Below are 18661 nucleotides of genomic sequence, written 5' to 3'. Positions count from 1 at the left end.
TATTTGATCCGCCAACATCTCACCCCTACTGTCCGCCCGCAAGTTTGAATGCCATAGATCATGATGGGCATTGAAATCGCCTAAGATAATGCGACTGTTGCCAGTGAGTAAGGCCCTGATATTAGGGCGGTATCCACTGGGGCAACAGGTGGCAGGAGGGATGTAGATGTTGATGATTTCTAGGTTTGTATCGCCTGACCGGACAGATAGGCCTTGACGTTCTAAGACATTGTCCCTGCGGTCGATGCCAGGATCAAATATATAATATTGCACAGAGTGGTGTATGATAAACGCGAGACCGCCTCCATTTCCGCTCTCGCGGTCTTTCCTGTGGACGTTATACCCAGAGCAGGTCTGCAATGTCAGTTGACGCAGTTTACGAGTTCTGCGCTCACGATTGAGATATCTGGCGAGCTGTGACAGCTTCCTACCATACGTGTTGGGTCGTCTCCGTTTATTGTGCAGAATCTGGTATTTTAGTCGCCTCTTACGACAGGCATACCTACCGCGGGTATATTCGGACCCCCTAACCCGCTGGGTGTAATAAAATCCTCAAATCCCTCGCTGGCAGTACTTGGGGAAAAGATAAAGAAACGCTCATGACTACATACAAAGCAATTAGCCAGCCGATTACGTGCTACGCGTCACCCATATGGTCGCCAAGCCTAAAAATCACCCACTGGAAGAAACTACAGGTCTGCCAAAATACTGCTCTCAGAATCGCCACGGGCTGTCTTCTTATGTCCCCAGAACACCATCTGCATAATGAGGTGAGAATACTCCCCATCAGGGAGAGAAATGAGATGCTGACCAAACAGTTCCTGTTGAATACCCAGAAACCTGGGCATCCCAACAGACATCTGATTGATGAACCAGCACCGCCTAGGGGCTTAAGGAGTCATCTCCGTAAGCATTTTGAGGAAATACCGCACCTGAGAACCCAGTCGTATGAAGTGAAAAAACACAAGCAGGTCCGTGGTGAACTCCATAAACAGGCGTCGGACCTTTATGCCGGGAATTGCCCGGTGAATCAAGTACTTAACGAAAATTATCCAAAACTTGCGGAAGAGGAACGCATACTCCCCAGGGAAACGCGTGTCACTCTTGCTCAACTTCGTTCTGGATACTGTAACAGGTTAAACTCTTACCTATCCAGAATCAACCCTGACATACAAAATGTATGCCCCGCTTGCAATGTGTCCCCACATGACACCAACCATCTCTTCAATTGTAATGTGGAACCAACGCCTCTAACACCCCTTTCCTTATGGTCCACCCCTGTTGAAACGGCAAGTTTCCTTGGACTCCCGTTAGAGGATATTGATGACAATTTGTGATCGGTCGCGGCTATTAGGTGGGGCGAGCATTGCTACAACAACAACAACAACATTCAAGGGGCTGTGTAGCGCAACCCTTCAGGTTACCAGCGCAATATATAGCTTCTCCAAACCCAATTGTCAACCTCACCTATCCGTGGCGAATCCTGTTTCACTAACAGACGAGAATCTGGCGACACTAAGCTCCTCATGGAACTTGGGGTTGGGGAGGGAGGGGATGGCCTGAAGGTTTAATGTGGCCACATAAATCGTTCCCGAGATGGTCGGGCTAGCACCTTAATGGTGCTGTGGTACCGGATCTGTATCCGGAAAAGGACCATCACATCGATAACAATCCCCAAAGCCTTCGGGGAGCAACCTTATCGCTACAACAACAACAACAGGATTTTATTACGGCTCTGGATTTTCGGAACAATTGCGGCTGCGTGCTCACCAAAACGTAGATCCTGATCAAACGATACACCCAAGATTTTGGGGGGTAGGACTGTCGGTAGCGTAGTGCCATCGACGTGGATGTTCAAAATGGTCGACATTTGGGACGTCCTTGTTGTAAATAAGTTCGCGGAAGATTTAGTCGGTGATAATGCCAGGTTTCGCGAAGCGAATAAACTGGATATCAGGGAGGTAGCCGTTTATTCTGTTGCAAAGCTCATCGATCTGCGCGCCTGGGCCTGTGGCCATTATTGTGCAGTCATCGGCGTAGGAAACGATAGTGACTCCTTCTTGTGGTGAAGGTAGCTTAGATATGTAGAAATTAAACAAAAGTGGGGATAGGACACCACCCTGTGGCACCCCTTGTTTAATTCTTCTTGGTTTTGATGTTTCATTTCTATATTGCACCGAAGCCTGCCGACCACCCAGATAATTAGCGGTCCACCTTTTAAGACATGGGGGAAGGGTAGACCCTTCCAGGTCTTGCAGTAACGAGCCATGGTTGACCGTATCAAAAGCTTTTGATAGGTCTAGCGCAACGAGTACTGTTCTATGGTGGGGGTTTTGATTTAAACCGCAATTTATCTGGGCGCTGATGGCATTTAGCGCGGTGGTGGTGCTATGGAGTTTTCTGAAGCCACACTGATGACAGGCTAGCTGCAAATTTGCTTGGAAGTAGGGAGCAAAATGGCCTCCAGCATCTTTGCTACTGGCGATAGGAGAGATATCGGACGATACGACTCTCCTATGTTAGCTGGTTTCCCAGGCTTTAGTAGCGGGACAACCTTGGCCATTTTCCATTTTTCGGATATGACAAAGGTGGAAAGAGAAAGGTTGAAGACATGTGCTAAATATTTGAAACCTTCTTTCCCCAGGCTTTTAAGCATCGGCATGGCTATGCCGTCTGGGTCCACTGCTTTGGATGGTTTAGCGTGACCGATGGCATCCTCAACCTCTTTGACGGTGATGGTAATTGGTGACGCGCTGAATTTATGTTTATGTGCGAGTCTGTTGGGCTTCCGTCTATCTTTGTCGACCGTAGAATTCATTATATATTGTCGGCAGAAAGCGCTCGAGCATTTTTTCGCATCCGACAGCACTTTATCGCCAAAGGCGATGGAAACTTTGTCATTGTGCCTAGACGGAAGACGGTGGACCAAAGTTTACCCACACCGGCAGAGAGGTTACAACCGAATTTCGGGAATTCTACCGGCGGGAATGAAACGTGCCGAGGCGGATTTAATGACCTTGCGGAAGGCACGCTCCCCTTGGCGGGCATCAGTCGGGATAGGGAGGGCAGCAAAGAGGTTGTCTGTAAAGGATTTGTATTCGTCCCACTTTCCTTTTTTAAAGTTTATGAAAGTGCGTTTTTCCGTGACGATGAAGTCGGCGGTACGCTCGAGCGAAATAAGTATAGGCAGGTGGTCGGATGCCAATGTTACCATCGGCGGCCAGTTGACGCAGTTTACGAGTTCTGCGCTCAAGATTGAGATATTCGGCGAACTGTGACAGCTTCCTACCATACGTATGGGGGCGTCTCCGTTTATTGTGCAGAACGTCGTTTCTTCTATTTGATCCGCCAGCATCTCACCCCTACTGTCCGCCCGCTAGTTTGAATGCCATTGATCGTGATGGGCATTGAAATCGCCTAAGATAATGCGATTGTTGCCAGTGAGTAAGGCGCTGATATTAGGGCGCTATCCACTGGGGCAGCAGGTGGCACGAGGGATGTAGATGTTAATGATTTCTAGGTTTGCATCGCCTGACCGGCCATATAGGCCTTGAATTCTAAGACATTGTCCCTGCGGTCAATGTCAGGATCAAATATATGATATTGCACAGAGTGGTGTATGATAAACGCGAGGCCGCCTCCATTTCCGCTCAAGCAATCTTTTCTGTGGACATTATACCAGATTAAGTATGCAGTGCAGATCTTGCTGTGAGTTTAGTCTATTGAATCGCAGCAATGCGGATGTTGTGCCGGTTCATGAAATCGACTATCTCCGTGATCTTCCCAGTTAGTCCATTACAGTTTAACTGCATAATTCTGAAGTGCATAGGGGGAGACATTGCCACTCTGGGAGCAAGTGACGGGTGACTACGCCTGGGTTGAGGAAGACTAGGACGCAACTGCTGTTGTTGCCCTGGGACTGGACGTCCTTGGGCAAGCATTGGGGTACCCGGTTGATTTAGGTTTGCGACCTGGCAACATGGCACAATGAAACTCGTCGTGGGGTTGCCGTCGCGGAGACCACAACATCTAGGAAAGTGGCAGTTACTGCCTTGGGTGGATGTCGCAAACATATATATTCTGTGCTGGCAAACGGGGGTAGGGACTAAGAGTCTGTTTCCCTGACCTACACGATTGCTGCCGGAAAAGAAGGGGGGAGAAGACGGGGGCAGGGGCTGATGCTCAGCATTGCTACCGACTCTACTACGGAGATAGTAGCTATGAGTGTTAGCAGCCGTTTGAGTTTTTGGCGCCGTGGGGCGCGAGCAGCAGCAGGTACTTGTTGTGGCTTGCTGAGCAGCGGGGCTGCTGGAAGGTAGTGGGGGAGCGCTAAGGCGTAGACTACGGGACGCCCTTGGGCGTGAACAGCACGGAGCCACATCGGGTTTTGGGATCAAGCCCAGAACAACCTGTCCGATGCAACCATCCCTTACACGAGACACACTGAACAGAGTATGACCGTCCTAAAAAGATTGTTTTCCGGCAGATGCAGCAAAGACATTTGTCAGGACCGGGGTCAGGAGACGGACCCTGATTGGATTCGATACTTTCCCGGAGCAAGAGAATATGGAGCAGTCCCGCTGCAAGGAGCTGCTGGGAGGATGACAATTTGTGGGATGGACGCAATAAATTAAAGGGGTTACACTGAAATGACAGTCCTTGGTTGGGAAAAATCCCGAGTCGCTCCGGTACATAGAACCGACTGCCTTGGTGGTCGTGGTTCCCTTATTTAAGGGGTTGAATTCTTTTTTTGAGAAATTTAGTATAACAGCTTTAATACGAGGTGAAAAATCAGATAGTCCCATTATAGAGGCTACTACTTTCATGTCTGCACATACTCTGCACTGGAATTGCTCGTACTGTAATTTTTCAAAAAAAAAAAAAGAATTCAGCCATTCAAATAAAATAAAAAGGTGGACCACTACCACATTTTTACTCTTTTAATTTGATGAACGCGTTAACAAAAAAAAAATAAAATTTCGAAATGTAGAATTTCGAACTTCGAAAACCGATATCTATTTTTTGGAGGCTAACTTCGAAAAAAGGAGATAGTACTTTGTCTACTTAAGCCTCAATCTCTACAAAAAAGTGGGTTTGGTCCAATACCCAGCCGGCTGTTGCACAGTGTTATGGATATTATGAGTACGAATTGTCTCTATCTCAGATATGTTATTACTCGGATTCGCCACCTTAGAGCTATTGTGTTTTCAGAAATAGTTTTCGATCACGTATCGTAACACACGATACGGGCTCTGGACGAATAAATAATTATTGAGTAATGAAGTTTCCGTTTGGATTGGGACGAATATTTTATTTACATAAATAGGGAATAAAAGTATAAATATTATTGAACCATGTTTTAGACTAGAATAAAAATGCACTTTTCTAAAATTTACTTGGGAGTTATTTTTCGTTTTATATTTACTCATATATAACGACGCAAATGACGGTTGAACTTTTGATTTACAGCTAAGAAACTTTTAAATTTCCTATTTGTATGAATTAAGCGGGGACTGCCCCCATTGCTTTTAAATGTATGAAAGCATTTATTTGAAGCAATTTTTAATTTATAATTTTATTTTAATAATTTGGGAAAAATTTAAACAACGTGACATCAATACGGACAATTTTTCCCAAATTATTTAAATTTCCCTATTTCTAAATATAGGCAGTTCGATATAGTCAACTCACATATCAAGTTTCATTATTTTATCTGTATGTGACATAAAATTATCGCATTTTTTTAATTTTTCGAAAAGTAGGCCGGCTATTTCGATATCGCCCATTTTCAATACCAAATCAATCATCATTTACACACATACATACAAGGCAACGAAGAGATAACTCACACACAGATGTAGTCATCAGCCGAAGTGTTACTCGCACATACACACGCATATATGTAGCTTAATTACCAAGCAGGAAATACAGTAATTCTAGGAGGCGAAACGTATAGACTTGAGGAGAAATATGCGAATGAAGCAACGGAGAGTATAAAAGCAGCGCAAGCTGAGTAATCAGTAGTCAGTTTGATTTAAGCACGCTATTGGTTGTGAAGTATAAGTGTTGTTGTGAAGTACTTTCAAAGTAGTCTAATAAAGCCCATTTTGCGTTATTGAATATTGGAGTTATTTATTCAACAGTTTAACGATTCGAACGTTAGCAGAATATTTGGAATAAGAGGAATTTCCCAAAATTCGTTACAAAATCTTACTTTCGCTTGGACATGGATCAACGTAAATCTTATATGCTGATAAATTTGATTTAAGGAAGTAAATCTCTCGATTCCTTTATGCCGTTACATACTATCGTTATACAATACAATTTATACAAGTTAACACTGGGAATAAAAAAGTACTTGTGAAGATCGATTCGTAAACAAATGGGTGAACGTGTAGAAACCTGTTTTCATGAAAAAAATCGTATAAATCGATTACTCTTCAAAAAACAATTCGATAACTTTTTGTTAACAAATCTATCGCTTTTATATTATATCGATAAATTTTCCATAATAAATCGATCTTTCCTCAACAATCGATACACTTTTTATAACAAATCGATTGCTTTTCGATAACACTCCGAAAAAAGTTCGATTAGAAATTGATAGATTTTCATGACATGTACATTGTATAAAACTTAAACGGTGAACGTCTATAAACCTGTTTTTATAAAAAAAAATCGTATAAATCGATTACTCTTCAAAAACAATTCGATAACTTTTACATTATATCGATAAATTTTCCATAATAAATCGATATATTTCGTAAACAATCGATATACTTTTGATAACAAATCGATTACTTTTCGATAACACTTCGAAAAAAGTTCGATTAGAAATTGATAGGTTTTGATAACATGTACCTTGTACAAAACTTTTCGACAAAGATTACTTCTCGACAGTATATCGATAAATTTTCGTTAGTTAATGAATTCGAAAATTCGTCGATAAAAAATCAACACCTCATCGATAGCCTTTGTGCTATCGATAGCAAGTTAATAAGAGTTGATTACAAATTGATCGCTCGTCCATAAAAAGCGGATACCACGTGCACAACCCGTCGATATCAAGCCAGTAACTCATCAGAAACAAACCGTTAGCACTTCAATAACAAATTGATAATACGTCGTCCGATTTCCATTTCCTTCCTTGTTTTCGGTCTAATTTCGCTCCTATCAACTAATTGCTTTTTCTTTCGTTTAACCAGACAAAATTAGGTACAGTAGGATGTCAGTAAAACGAAATCAGCGACAATTTTCTTTTGATTTGACATTTTTCGACATGGCGGGTTTTGTTGAGTTTTTTATGCTATCGCTAGCCAAAACTTCGCCTTGGGCGATGGCACACAAATTGTGGGTGTTCAGATAGTCAATAAAACGAAATAACGCATACTTGATTTCGATTCGGTGTTATCAAGACGAATCTATACAAGATGATAGCAAAGCGAATTCACGGTAATTTTTCGTACAGCAAAATGCCAAATCAAAATAAAACTAGCATTGATCTCGTTTTACCGACGCCCTGATGTACTTAGCTTTTGTAAGTACAAGCAATCAGCGGCTGCGATAGTACCACCTTACTTGTGTATTACAAACACACAAATTTGATAGGGGCCGATATTCAGTCTCCCTTTTCGCCCAGAAAATTAAGTACATAAATTTATGGATTTTCATATACTTCGTTATTCCTAAATTTCCATACGCAGTCACTCGAAAATGCTCAACGTAAAATTTACCTCGAATCTTTCAGGCAAAACCTATTCAGAAATATTTTTCGGAGAGGCTCGAATGAAATTTCCCGATGGACAATTTTATAAAAAAAAAGCTAACCAACCACTGTTATCTTATTTTTTTTTTATAAAATTGTCTTTCGGGAATTACTCTTTGGAATACTGTGCTGGATACAATGACCCTTCCGTTGGTCATTGCGGAAGAGGAACGCACACTCCCTAGGGAAACGAGAGTCACTCTAGCCCAACTTGGATCTGGATAATCTAACAGGTTAAACTCTTACCTATCCAGAATCAACCCCGACATGCAAAATGTATGCCCTGCTTGCAATGTGTCCCCACATGACACCAACCATCTCTTCAATTGTAATGTGGAACCAACGCCTCTAAGACCTCTCTCATTATGGTGCATCCCTGTTGAAACAGCAAGTTTCCTCGAACTCCCGTTAGAGGACATTGATGACAATTTGTGATTGGTCAGACCTATTGGATGGGGCGAAGCACTGCTACAACAACAACAACAACAATCCTTTCGTGGGCTTTTATACATTGAAGAAACGAAGAGTGGATATTGTAGCGAATTTCGGGAATTGCTACTATTATGCACCTTCTGCCAACGTTCGAATCTCTAAACTGTTGAATAAATTACTCCAATATTCAGTATTGCAAACTGGTCTTTATTTAGATTACTTTGGGAGTAGTACTTCACAATTATTTTTCACAACCAATAGCGTGCTTAAATCAAAACTGATTCGTTATTACTCAGCTTACGCTGTTTTTTTACCCTCTTTTGTCCGCATATTTCTCCAAAGGTCTAGACGTTTCACCTTCTAGAACTGTTGTAGCTCATGCTTGGTTACCAGCTATATACGTGTATATTTGTAGTTTATAGCCATATGCTTGTGTATGTGTGTCTAACTACTTCGGCTGATGGCTTCATGTGTGTGAGAGATATCTCTTCGTCGCCATCTACATAAGTGTTGCTAGCTTTAATGTGTATATATATATAAGAGTGGCTCCTTCATGTTTTTGTTGTTCCGTGATTATTCACTAATAGCCTAGTGATGTCAACATTCGCCACAATATGCTAAAATAAACCGTCGTCAGAATTTCAACTATATTCTTCCATAGTGTGATCTTCAGTCATGTCCTTACAGAAGGCATTATTTAGTCGAATTCTGGAACTTTACATCCTTCACACGGCAATTCTTTCCGTTCTTTGAAGTGATACAAAAGTTTGAAAACAAATGTTTATACATTTTGTAATAAAATACCGTTTTTAAATATTTTACGCAAAAATTATATGCTTTTATTTGTTTTACTTATTAACAATTCTTTTTACATTTTTTCAGCTAAATGGTTCGTACTTCTTTTTTAAATTACAAAAAAGATCTAAACATGGGGTTAGCCCCATGTATGAGACAAACTTTAATTTGTGTGCTTTTGTAAACTTGTTTGTAAGTAGCCATCAACTAACTGTATTTTAATGTACATATGTGTACATTTATCGCTCTGTAATTAGTTTATTAATTCGACGGTTGAGTGAATTCCCTATCACCACCTAATTTTTTGGAAAACGCTCAATCAGAAAACGGTTGAAACTTTTTTCAGTTTTCTTAGATTTCAGTTTTTTCGGGATTAATTGAATACAATTAAAGCATGTTTCAATCAAATCCTAATATTGACAGCTGAGTGGAACATCCTTATCTCGGCCGCCGTTTCGAAAACTCCTTACAGCAGAAAACTATTGAAGAACATCCTTTTTCAGCATTTGTTTCAAAAACGCTGTATCTAAGGATTCGGTTGGGTCTTTTGTTATTTCATTAACGAGCCAACAAATATCAAAATGTATTGAATTCAAACATAGTAGATAGGGCGGTTTTGAAACAAATTCTGAAATAGGGCGTTCTTCAAAAGTTTCTGAGATAGCGCGTTTTTGAAACGGCAGCCGAGATCAGGTGATGTTCTACTCAGCAGTCGATATGAAAATGTTTTCGAACCAAATTCTGAGCTAAGCCATTTGACAATCAAATAAAATAGATCTATCTGCACAGCTATTACTATGTTCAAACAGAATAATAAATAGATGCAATTTCGATTTAAATTGAGTGGTGTTCATACAACTCAATTTAGCTTACACAATATATCTATACAGCAACAACATACATTTGTTCCGATGTCAAAATGTGCGTGTTCTTATTAGGCGATTGGAATGGAATGAAAACATAAAACTTTGAAATTTGTGTGTGTTGTAAAAAAATGTGTTCAACGTTTTGATTTTCATTTTGAGTTTGCCACCTTCTTTTGACAATGCCTACTCCAGTGAAATGAAAAAAATAAAATCAGCTGATGAGATGAGCTAACCATATAGTTGAGCCATGCGTAACTGACGTGTAAATCTACTCAATAAACACACTTTACAAGGTTGCTTTTGCAGTTTGAAACAATTTATTACGTTTTTTTTTTAATTGGCAATTTATTATTATATGATAAATTGCCCAAATGGTATAAATTGCCAATTTGGTGTGCGTTTGTACATAGTATATTATTATGGTTGTCTGAAAAATTTTCTACCTATTCCAAAAATAAAATACATAACATTTTTCAATTATTGAAAAGTTAAAAAAAAAATTATCATTCGAAAAAAATTATTGTTCTGGCCTTGACCTCGAATCGAACCTTGAATCATTTACCAATAGGCCGATAAAACAAAAACAATTGTTATAAAAAAAACTTACAATTAACGCAATTCAACCATTTAAAATATTTAAAAAAAATTTGGATAGCACAGCATTTTTTCTCAGCGCCGTAGATATTTTCTCTTTAATGAATTATTAATTTGTACAATGTTCATATTAGTATCGGTTTCAAATAATTTAGGTAATGCCAGTTTCGCACCCACAGGTAATGAAGTAATAAGCAGAAGAACTCAATTTCAAGTACATAAAGTTTCAGTTTTCAGTTTGTAATTATTTCCCATATAACAAACCAATTTTTTTAATTATTCAGTGAGTGCTTTATTGAGTGCCAAGGCTATCTTTGTAGATGGCAAAGCGAATTCAACCCAATTCACCGTGCAGAAATTAAATTAGCATTGATTTTGATTAACTGACATCTCGCTGTGCCAGGGCCAAGGCGAATTCAGTACCAGGTGTTGTTATCCCAACAGCTGATTGCTTCTTGTTGATTATTTTCCATACAATGCCTTGTACAGCAATATGTCAGTTAATCGGAATCCATGAAAATTTTCCTTTGAATTGACATTCTTCTGCACGGCGAATTCCTTGAATTCGCTTTGCCACCACCTGGTAGGAATTCGCCTTGCTTGAAAATTTATCAAAAAGAACCAATCAGCTGATGGGATAACATAACACCCAGATAACACTGAATTCGCCTTGATTAAGATCCAATTAATGGTGACTTATAACCATAAAACCATAACCAGATAAAACAGCTAATCGAACCTACCTTATGGAAATCAATGTAATCGATTAATGGTGCCATACCATAACGCTAACACCACACCATAATCATAGCCAATCAATTGGCTTTTGGTGTTTCGCCATATCCATAACCTAAAAATATTTGAGTTGGTGAATTTATTAACTTTTTGTACATTTTATTCACTGTTTTGGACACGTTTTGACTAAGAGACTTATTTTTTGTGGAATATGTTTGTAATTTTTTGCGTTTTCTTCATTTTTATGAAATTTTCACGATTTTTAGGTTAAGGTACTATTAATCGATCACATTGGAGATGGTTATGTATATGTGTATGGTTACGACTATGGCGTTAGGGTTAAGGAAGTTTAATTTGGTCTTTAAGTTTCAAAATGAAAATAAGAATCTCATAAATTTTGCTTTAATCTTCGTGTTTCATTGTTTTAGCACCAAATGATAAATAAATTTATACTATTATTTTATGAGAAATAAAAGAATAAAAACCAATGAAAGCTAAATTTGATCGTATTATGGCTTTTTATATAATTTCTATGAACACTTCAGACATGCGTTTTATTCAGGTGAAGAAGAAAAAGACTGCTTTCCATTTTTTGATGAAAAACAAAATCATAATGAAATGAATAACAGGTGTCATCCCGTTGACGTTTTCCCTTATTCTGACAAGTTCGGCATGCATAATTTAGAGGGTTGTCTATCATACAGAACTGCCTTTGAGTTCTAATGCGATCGGAGTAAATTCTACTATACGTTTAGAAATATTCAGCCCTATTCTGCATTTCGACTTGGATTGGAATTTTTTCGATTTGGCAATTTTGGTATTCTGTGTTCCAATCTCTTTCGATCCAACTTCGAATCGTTCGATTTTTTGTATTCTGCATTTCGATCGTAGTTCCGTTTTTCTAAGTTGCAAATTAGTTGGCGGAAAAATATTTTCTTTTTATTTTTTTATTAATTTATAACAGAATTTTAACAAAAATGTAAGTAAAACTTGTTAAGAAACGTAGAAGGCTTGATGATGATTCTTTTTTATATGTTTCCAGGATGTCGAAGTCCTTGTACGTATTTGCTCCGAAAAAGTATCTAACACATACTTGAAAGCATCCTTGTTAAGTCGAGAGTTTTTTTGAACCTAAATAAGAGAATAAGTCTTTAAACTTTACCACTTTTAAGTTCAATTTCTTACAATTCGTCACTCATCTCAAATGGATTACACAAATGTCGCAATATTTGCCTTTCCATTCTCGTCTGGCCATTTTCGTATGCGTTGCTTTCCAACTCCACAAATATGCCGCGGCTATTGATTCCATTATAATAGACAGCTATAATTTGTGTCTGTTCGTTAGATCCAGTTATATGCCAAAGCAAGCTGCCGGCGTAGAGGAAGGTGAAGCGAAAACGTAAACAATCCTTGCGGAAGGAATAAATAAACCTTTATAAAGTATTTTAGGCCAGTGCAATGAAATTAGCATCCTTAAAATTCAGATAATGTCAACTATATTCGTGCAGGAATCCGTTTTAACAAAACTTGGTGGCCACGGCAGGGAATTGGCCAAAAGAACAACAAAAACACACTTACAATTATGAAAGCACTTCACTCAAAAAAATATAACACTGCGGCAATATATTCTATTGCTTTTTTTTGTACAAAATGGCGTGGATAATAAAATATAAACGTTTTTCAGTGTTTTTTCCAAATTTGCTTTAATTTATTTTGTTCCAATGTTCACACATTCCGTACCAACAGATGATTTCGAAAAATCATTTGCTCTTCCTCTTTTTACGATTCCGTCGTAATGCAGAATACCAAACTTCGATTAAAGCGGAGCGGAGAACGGGAACGTAATCGAAATGCAGAATAGGGGTGATTATAACTATATAAGCCGCTACCAGAATTGTTTAGCAAAAAAGATTAACGTAACTTTGTGTTCCCCAAAAGAATATGGAAAAAAATTTGCAGAAAACTAATTCTTTGGAGAATTTTGTATGAAAATGAAGCAATCAAAATTTAATACTTTTGTAATACAAGTATATACTGGAAAATAGAGCTACCGAAAAAGTGAGGTTATTTTGTTGACATCACCTTTATTATTACATCATGAACAAGATATTATTTTAAGGTAAAAACACTAAACTAAAAAACACTCATTAAGCAAGTGGTTGCGTGGGAAAGGGAGAAAATAATCGTCTCAAAATTTTAGTTATTAAATTAAGCTCATTGTTTACTATATAGTTTGGCAGCTTAAATTGAGGTTATGTTGCGAATATAGTGGAAGGCACTCGAATTCAGTGAAAGAAGGCACTCGAATGGAGTGGAATGAAGAACAGTACGAAGAGCAGGGTTGCATTGGATTAATATAACTTCAATCATTGTACCAATATTAAAGATAAATTTAGAAAAAAAAAAATTTAATACTTGAGTATAAGCAAACATTTTCTTTCAATTACTGCAATTAAGGTGTCCTAGATGCTATATATTCCAAAAGTATAACATTTTATGTCTGTTTAAAAATTTAACTTCAATTTCCCTAAATATTTCCGTAATATGGCCATTAGTGATGTTTGTGTGTGTGTGTTAATTTTGAGCGATCACCTGTTAGTTGCGCTACTTGGTAAAGTTTACAATGATTAAGCTTCTCTGTGTAAGATTGATACAACAAAGTAGTAGTTCCTAATCTTTGCAAGTAGTAAAATATTCTGATCTCTTATATGTTTGGCTTGATTTATTTTTAATTGGCCATCGGTCACTAGAACATAAAAAAAAAAAGATTCCTCTATTTTGTAACAAACGATCTGGAGTGCAGCTTATATACTACATACATACATATATATGTGGTTACCAATAGTAATTGTAAATATTTTTTTTTTTTTTTATAAAACTATACATCAAGAACTATGACTCATGTCCAACTTCATACATACGTGTATAGAAGTAAATTTTGCTAAACGCAATTTTACATAAAAGATAACATGACTTGACACTAATAAAGCGCTCTATGCTCATTTTTACTTTTTAGAATTTTAAATTGAATCCAGGTCCCATAGCCAGTTGACGTTGCTCCACACCTGCACTCAGCACAAAACCGGTATTCGTAGTGGACTTCTTATTTCCAGTTATAATACCAGATATAACTTTACTATTGCTGGCAGCAGATGGTGCATTGTTGCTACCACCACCAGTACCAGCGGCACCAGTACTATTACTAACAATAATTTCATCGCGTCCCAACTGTTTGAATTGTGAGCCTCCTGAAGGCGGTTTGGGCGATGAGGTAAGCGCTTTACGTGCACCCAATTCACTTTTTGCCGGCCATGTGGGAAACATGGACGGATCGATGGGTAGCGGTATTTCGCTGAAGTAGCTGTGTTTTAATGCCGTATCGGCGGTCAGTCTTTTCTTGGGGTCATAGGTAAGTAGACCCTGTAGCAATTCAATGCCAATGTCGGTGGTTTTTTCAGCGAAACGTTTACGTATATTGGAAACTGGGTAGTCAGCGAATTGTGAATTCTGACTCAGCATATTACGGACGGCAGGTAATTCCTTGTAACCAGGCCAAATGCGTTCATTGGGTGTGCCAAGCTCCTGTGAAATGAAATATTATAAAATGTTATAAAAGTTATGTATATGATAAAACATTGTTCATAAATAGATATAAAGGATTTCATTTGAAGGGAAAGGGCTTCATTCTAAGGAAATTAATATAAAAACAATTCCAAAGTTATCTAAAAAGTCATTGCATAATATTTCCCTGTGTTCATCTAAGTATCATTTTCTTTATAGATTTAGTTTCCCTTTCCTTTCCCCAGCCCTCTGCTCCGTTCTCCATTCTGTTTCGGTTTTCTCCACCCTTTAGCTCTTCCGTCTTACCCGTTGTGTTTTTCTTCACCTTGTTTCCGGCCCTTTTCATTTTCTCCCTTTAAATTTCCGTGCTCCAGCCCCTGCCCCTTCCATTTTTCCTTTTTCCTCTCCTCATCTTCACCTTCCTGTCTCGCCACATCACAACTCCCTCCTATTCCCGATTTCCCTTTCCCTCTTCCGGCAAACGGGTATCAACATCGATAACACTCTTAAAAGTCTTCCCGAAGTGTTTTTGTTGCTACAACATGATAGTTTAACAAAAAAAATGTGGCGAAACATGCATCATATTTTCTCCCGTAACACATTTCAACCCTGCTATCTCTATTTTCGTGTTCACAACTGTAACAATGACGTTTTCTTTTTAGAAAATATGTTACCCTCATGTTGCATTCTTTAATTTTAACTTTTGAACTAGGTTGCCTGGCGCTATACAAAATGGCTCTATTTGTAGGTAATGGTACCCTTTTTCTTTTTCGGTTCAAAATATTTTGTGAAAAGAACACAATCTCACGAGAAAGCTGAGAAGAATCAACAGGGCGACATTATTTTCAGAAAAGAAAGCGCCATAGAACATTAGCTCACCTTGAAAATTTTGTTCAATTCATCTGTTTCGGTTTTGCCTGGAAAAAGTGGTCCCATTTGCATGAACTCGCCAAAGATGCATCCCACCGACCAAATATCAATTGGTGTAGAGTATTCGGGTGAGCAGAGCAGCAATTCGGGTGCGCGATACCATAGTGTGACAACAAGTGATGTATACTTTTTCAAGGGTGAACCATATTCACGTGCCAAACCGAAATCGCCCACTTTCAGTATACCTTTGTGTGAGAGTAAAAGATTTGAAGTTTTAAGATCACGATGTAATATCCAATTGTCATGTAAATGACCGACGGCGCGCAATAACTGTTGCACTAAACATTTTACTTCACCAGGAAGGAAGAATTGTTTTCGTGCCTTCATAGTTTCCATCAACGATTTCAGATCATGCTCAACATAGTCCATAACAATAAAAATCTTATCCATATTGGAACCAACAACTATTTCACGTACTGTCACTATATTTGGATGTTGGCCCTTTAGTAGCGTATTAATCTCACGTAACGATGTTATAGGGAAACCTTCCTTTTCTTTTTCCATTTTTAAACGCTTTAATGCTACAATTTCACTGGTACGTTTGTCCTTGGCACGATACACCACACCATAAGTGCCCTCTTCAATACGATTCAAACATTGAAACTCTTCTACAGATCGACAGCCTTGTATGCCGGGAAAATAATCGGGTAAAGGTGCACCTTTTTCGTCCCGTACTGGCGAACCACCACGATTACTACTCCCCAAATGACGTTTGTTGCCCGCAGCTGTGGCTTCTGCCTCAGATTTATGTGCCGATTTCATGTGACGCTCCTCTGAGCGTGAACGCGAACGTGTACGCGTTCGTGATCTAGAACGCGAATCCGAATCGGATGAATCCGAACCGGAACGTGACGACATTGAAATTGATTCAAACTGTGAATGTGAACCGGAACGTGAGCGTGAACGTGAGTTTAGTCTTGACGAGCCCGAACGCAAAGGTGAATGCGTACGTTGGGGTGAACGCGATTGGCGAGGCGTATGTGATCGTGAACGTGATATTGAATGAGAAGCTGAACGTGAGCGTGATGAACGCAATTCTTCGCCCTCTTCTTCAATGTCATGATGTTTTTTATTCTTCTTTTTCTTGTGCTTCCTTGCACGATGTAGACGTTTAGGCGACTTATAAAGTATACCAACAGAGAGTGGACTATCAGGCAGTTCTTGGTCCTCAGCATCATCGTCGTCAACATCATTATCATTATGATCATCGTCATTTTCGTCAGCATCATCGTCTTCCGCATCGTCATCATTATCTGTCGTATTAGCGTTACGCGCTTTACGACTACGATGTTTCTTTTTTCTCTTCTTGCGCTCTACTTTGCTACGTTTGCGGTGATGGCGATGTTTTTTACGACGCTCTTGCACTTCCTCCGCCTCGGATTGACTAACGCTATCACTTTCACTATCACCACTATCACCGCTATCCGTTTCCAATTCCGGACTTTCACTCTCATCTTCATCTTGCTCATCATCTTCATAATCACTGTCTATCGCCTCACCCTCTTCTTCGTCTTCTATGCTGCGTTGGTGTTTTGATGATTTCGTTTTCTTTGAACGTTTAGATTTTATGCCTTCACTAGCATCTATATGTTTCTTGCGCTTCATAATATTTAGTCCAGCAGTGACAGAAGCTGCCACCGTGCTTGGGCTCAAGGCATTTCTATCACGACGTCTTGCTTCCAATTCTTCACGCGCCATTTCTTTGCGTTTATCTTTATCACGTTCACTAGCCAACATTTTATCACGGCGTGACAATGCCTCAGGATCATCTGGTGTTTTACGTTTATCCACACGTTCTGTTGTCTGCACAACTGGTGCAGTAGCCGTTTCAAGTTGCAATGCTTCGCGCTCCTTATTACGACGTTTATGCTTACGCCGCTGACGACGCGCTTCTGCATCCTCGACAACACCATCGCCCAGCCCGTGCTCTGGACTATCGATTACAATAACAGATTGACGTGCTTTTTCACGTTTCTGACGATGCCTTTCGGTGCGTTTACTGATTCGTTCGCCATCGGTGGTATATCTCGACTTCTTTTGTACAATCTCTGTCGCCTCATAACTTTCTGCTAACTCAACAATATCGCCTCCTTTACCCTTAACATATTTATGCCGTTTGCTAAGCAAACGTGAACGCAAATCTTGTTCAATACTTTCCGAATCATTTGGTGCATCGTAATTGTATTTGCGGCGCTCACGTTGCATTTCATATCCAATCTCTTTATACTCCATATGAGAATGTTTCCCACCTCCACCAGCATATTGCTGTTGCGGTTGTTGTTGTTGTTGTTGCTGGTGTTGCTGGTGCTGGTGCTGCTGCTGTTGATGATGATGTTGATGTCGATTGTTGTAATAATCAATGCCACCATGATGATGGTAACCTCCACCACCGCCACCACCACCTGTACCGCGTTCATAGTAATCATGTCGTTGTCGTTGCATATGTGGATGCTGATATTGTTGATGATAACCGCCACCACCAGCATTTCGTCGCATATCATTATTATGAGTATCATAATGTTTCACGTAACGACGTTCATTTGTGTGCATCATATTTCTGTTATTGGCACCATCATCGTTGCCACGCTCATAAGCATTGCCACGTTGATGATAACGTGCTATATCTTCACTGCGTTCTTCGCCACCTTTGCGATGATCAGCACGATGATTGCGCTCCATATCAGCAGGTCGTGCAACACCACCGCCACCACCACCACCACCACCACCGCGATCATTACGCATGTCACGCTCTCTGCTTTCTCCCCCTCCTCTGTTTTCGCGATCGCGTTGATCACGTTCTCTTTCCCCACGTTCATGTCCACTAGTATTACGTTCTCTGTCGCCACGATGTTTCTTTTCTTTGGAATGTTTTTTATCCTTGGACGATTTGTCTTTGCGCTTTGAGCCAGTGGAATCTCGTACTACATTCGCCTGTGGTGGTTTAATGTCCAGTGAGTCTGCATCTTCCTCTCCGCTAATTAAT

General features: G+C 39.6%; 1 protein-coding gene across 4 annotated transcripts in view; it reads right to left on the bottom strand.

The window, feature by feature from the left end:
* Positions 1 to 10152: 10152 nt before the first annotated feature.
* The window catches only part of Pitslre (cyclin dependent kinase 11B pitslre), a 46646-nt gene continuing 38137 nt past the window's right edge, over positions 10153 to 18661 (bottom strand). For 3 of the 4 annotated variants that reach the window (XM_067757407.1, XM_067757406.1, XM_067757408.1), the window contains 2 exons: positions 15628 to 18652; positions 10153 to 14769 (listed from right to left, as the gene is read on the bottom strand). In XM_067757407.1, coding sequence (XP_067613508.1) covers positions 14200 to 14769; positions 15628 to 18420 — 3363 coding nt within the window. In that variant the 5' untranslated portion in view covers positions 18421 to 18652 and the 3' untranslated portion in view covers positions 10153 to 14199. The remainder of the gene's footprint in view (positions 14770 to 15627; positions 18653 to 18661) is intronic. The other variant, XR_010947593.1, reaches the window with a different exon arrangement.

This window comes from Eurosta solidaginis, chromosome 5, assembly GCF_040869045.1.
Source record: "Eurosta solidaginis isolate ZX-2024a chromosome 5, ASM4086904v1, whole genome shotgun sequence".
NCBI lineage: Eukaryota > Metazoa > Arthropoda > Insecta > Diptera > Tephritidae > Eurosta > Eurosta solidaginis.
This window is presented reverse-complemented; position numbering and strand designations above follow the sequence as displayed.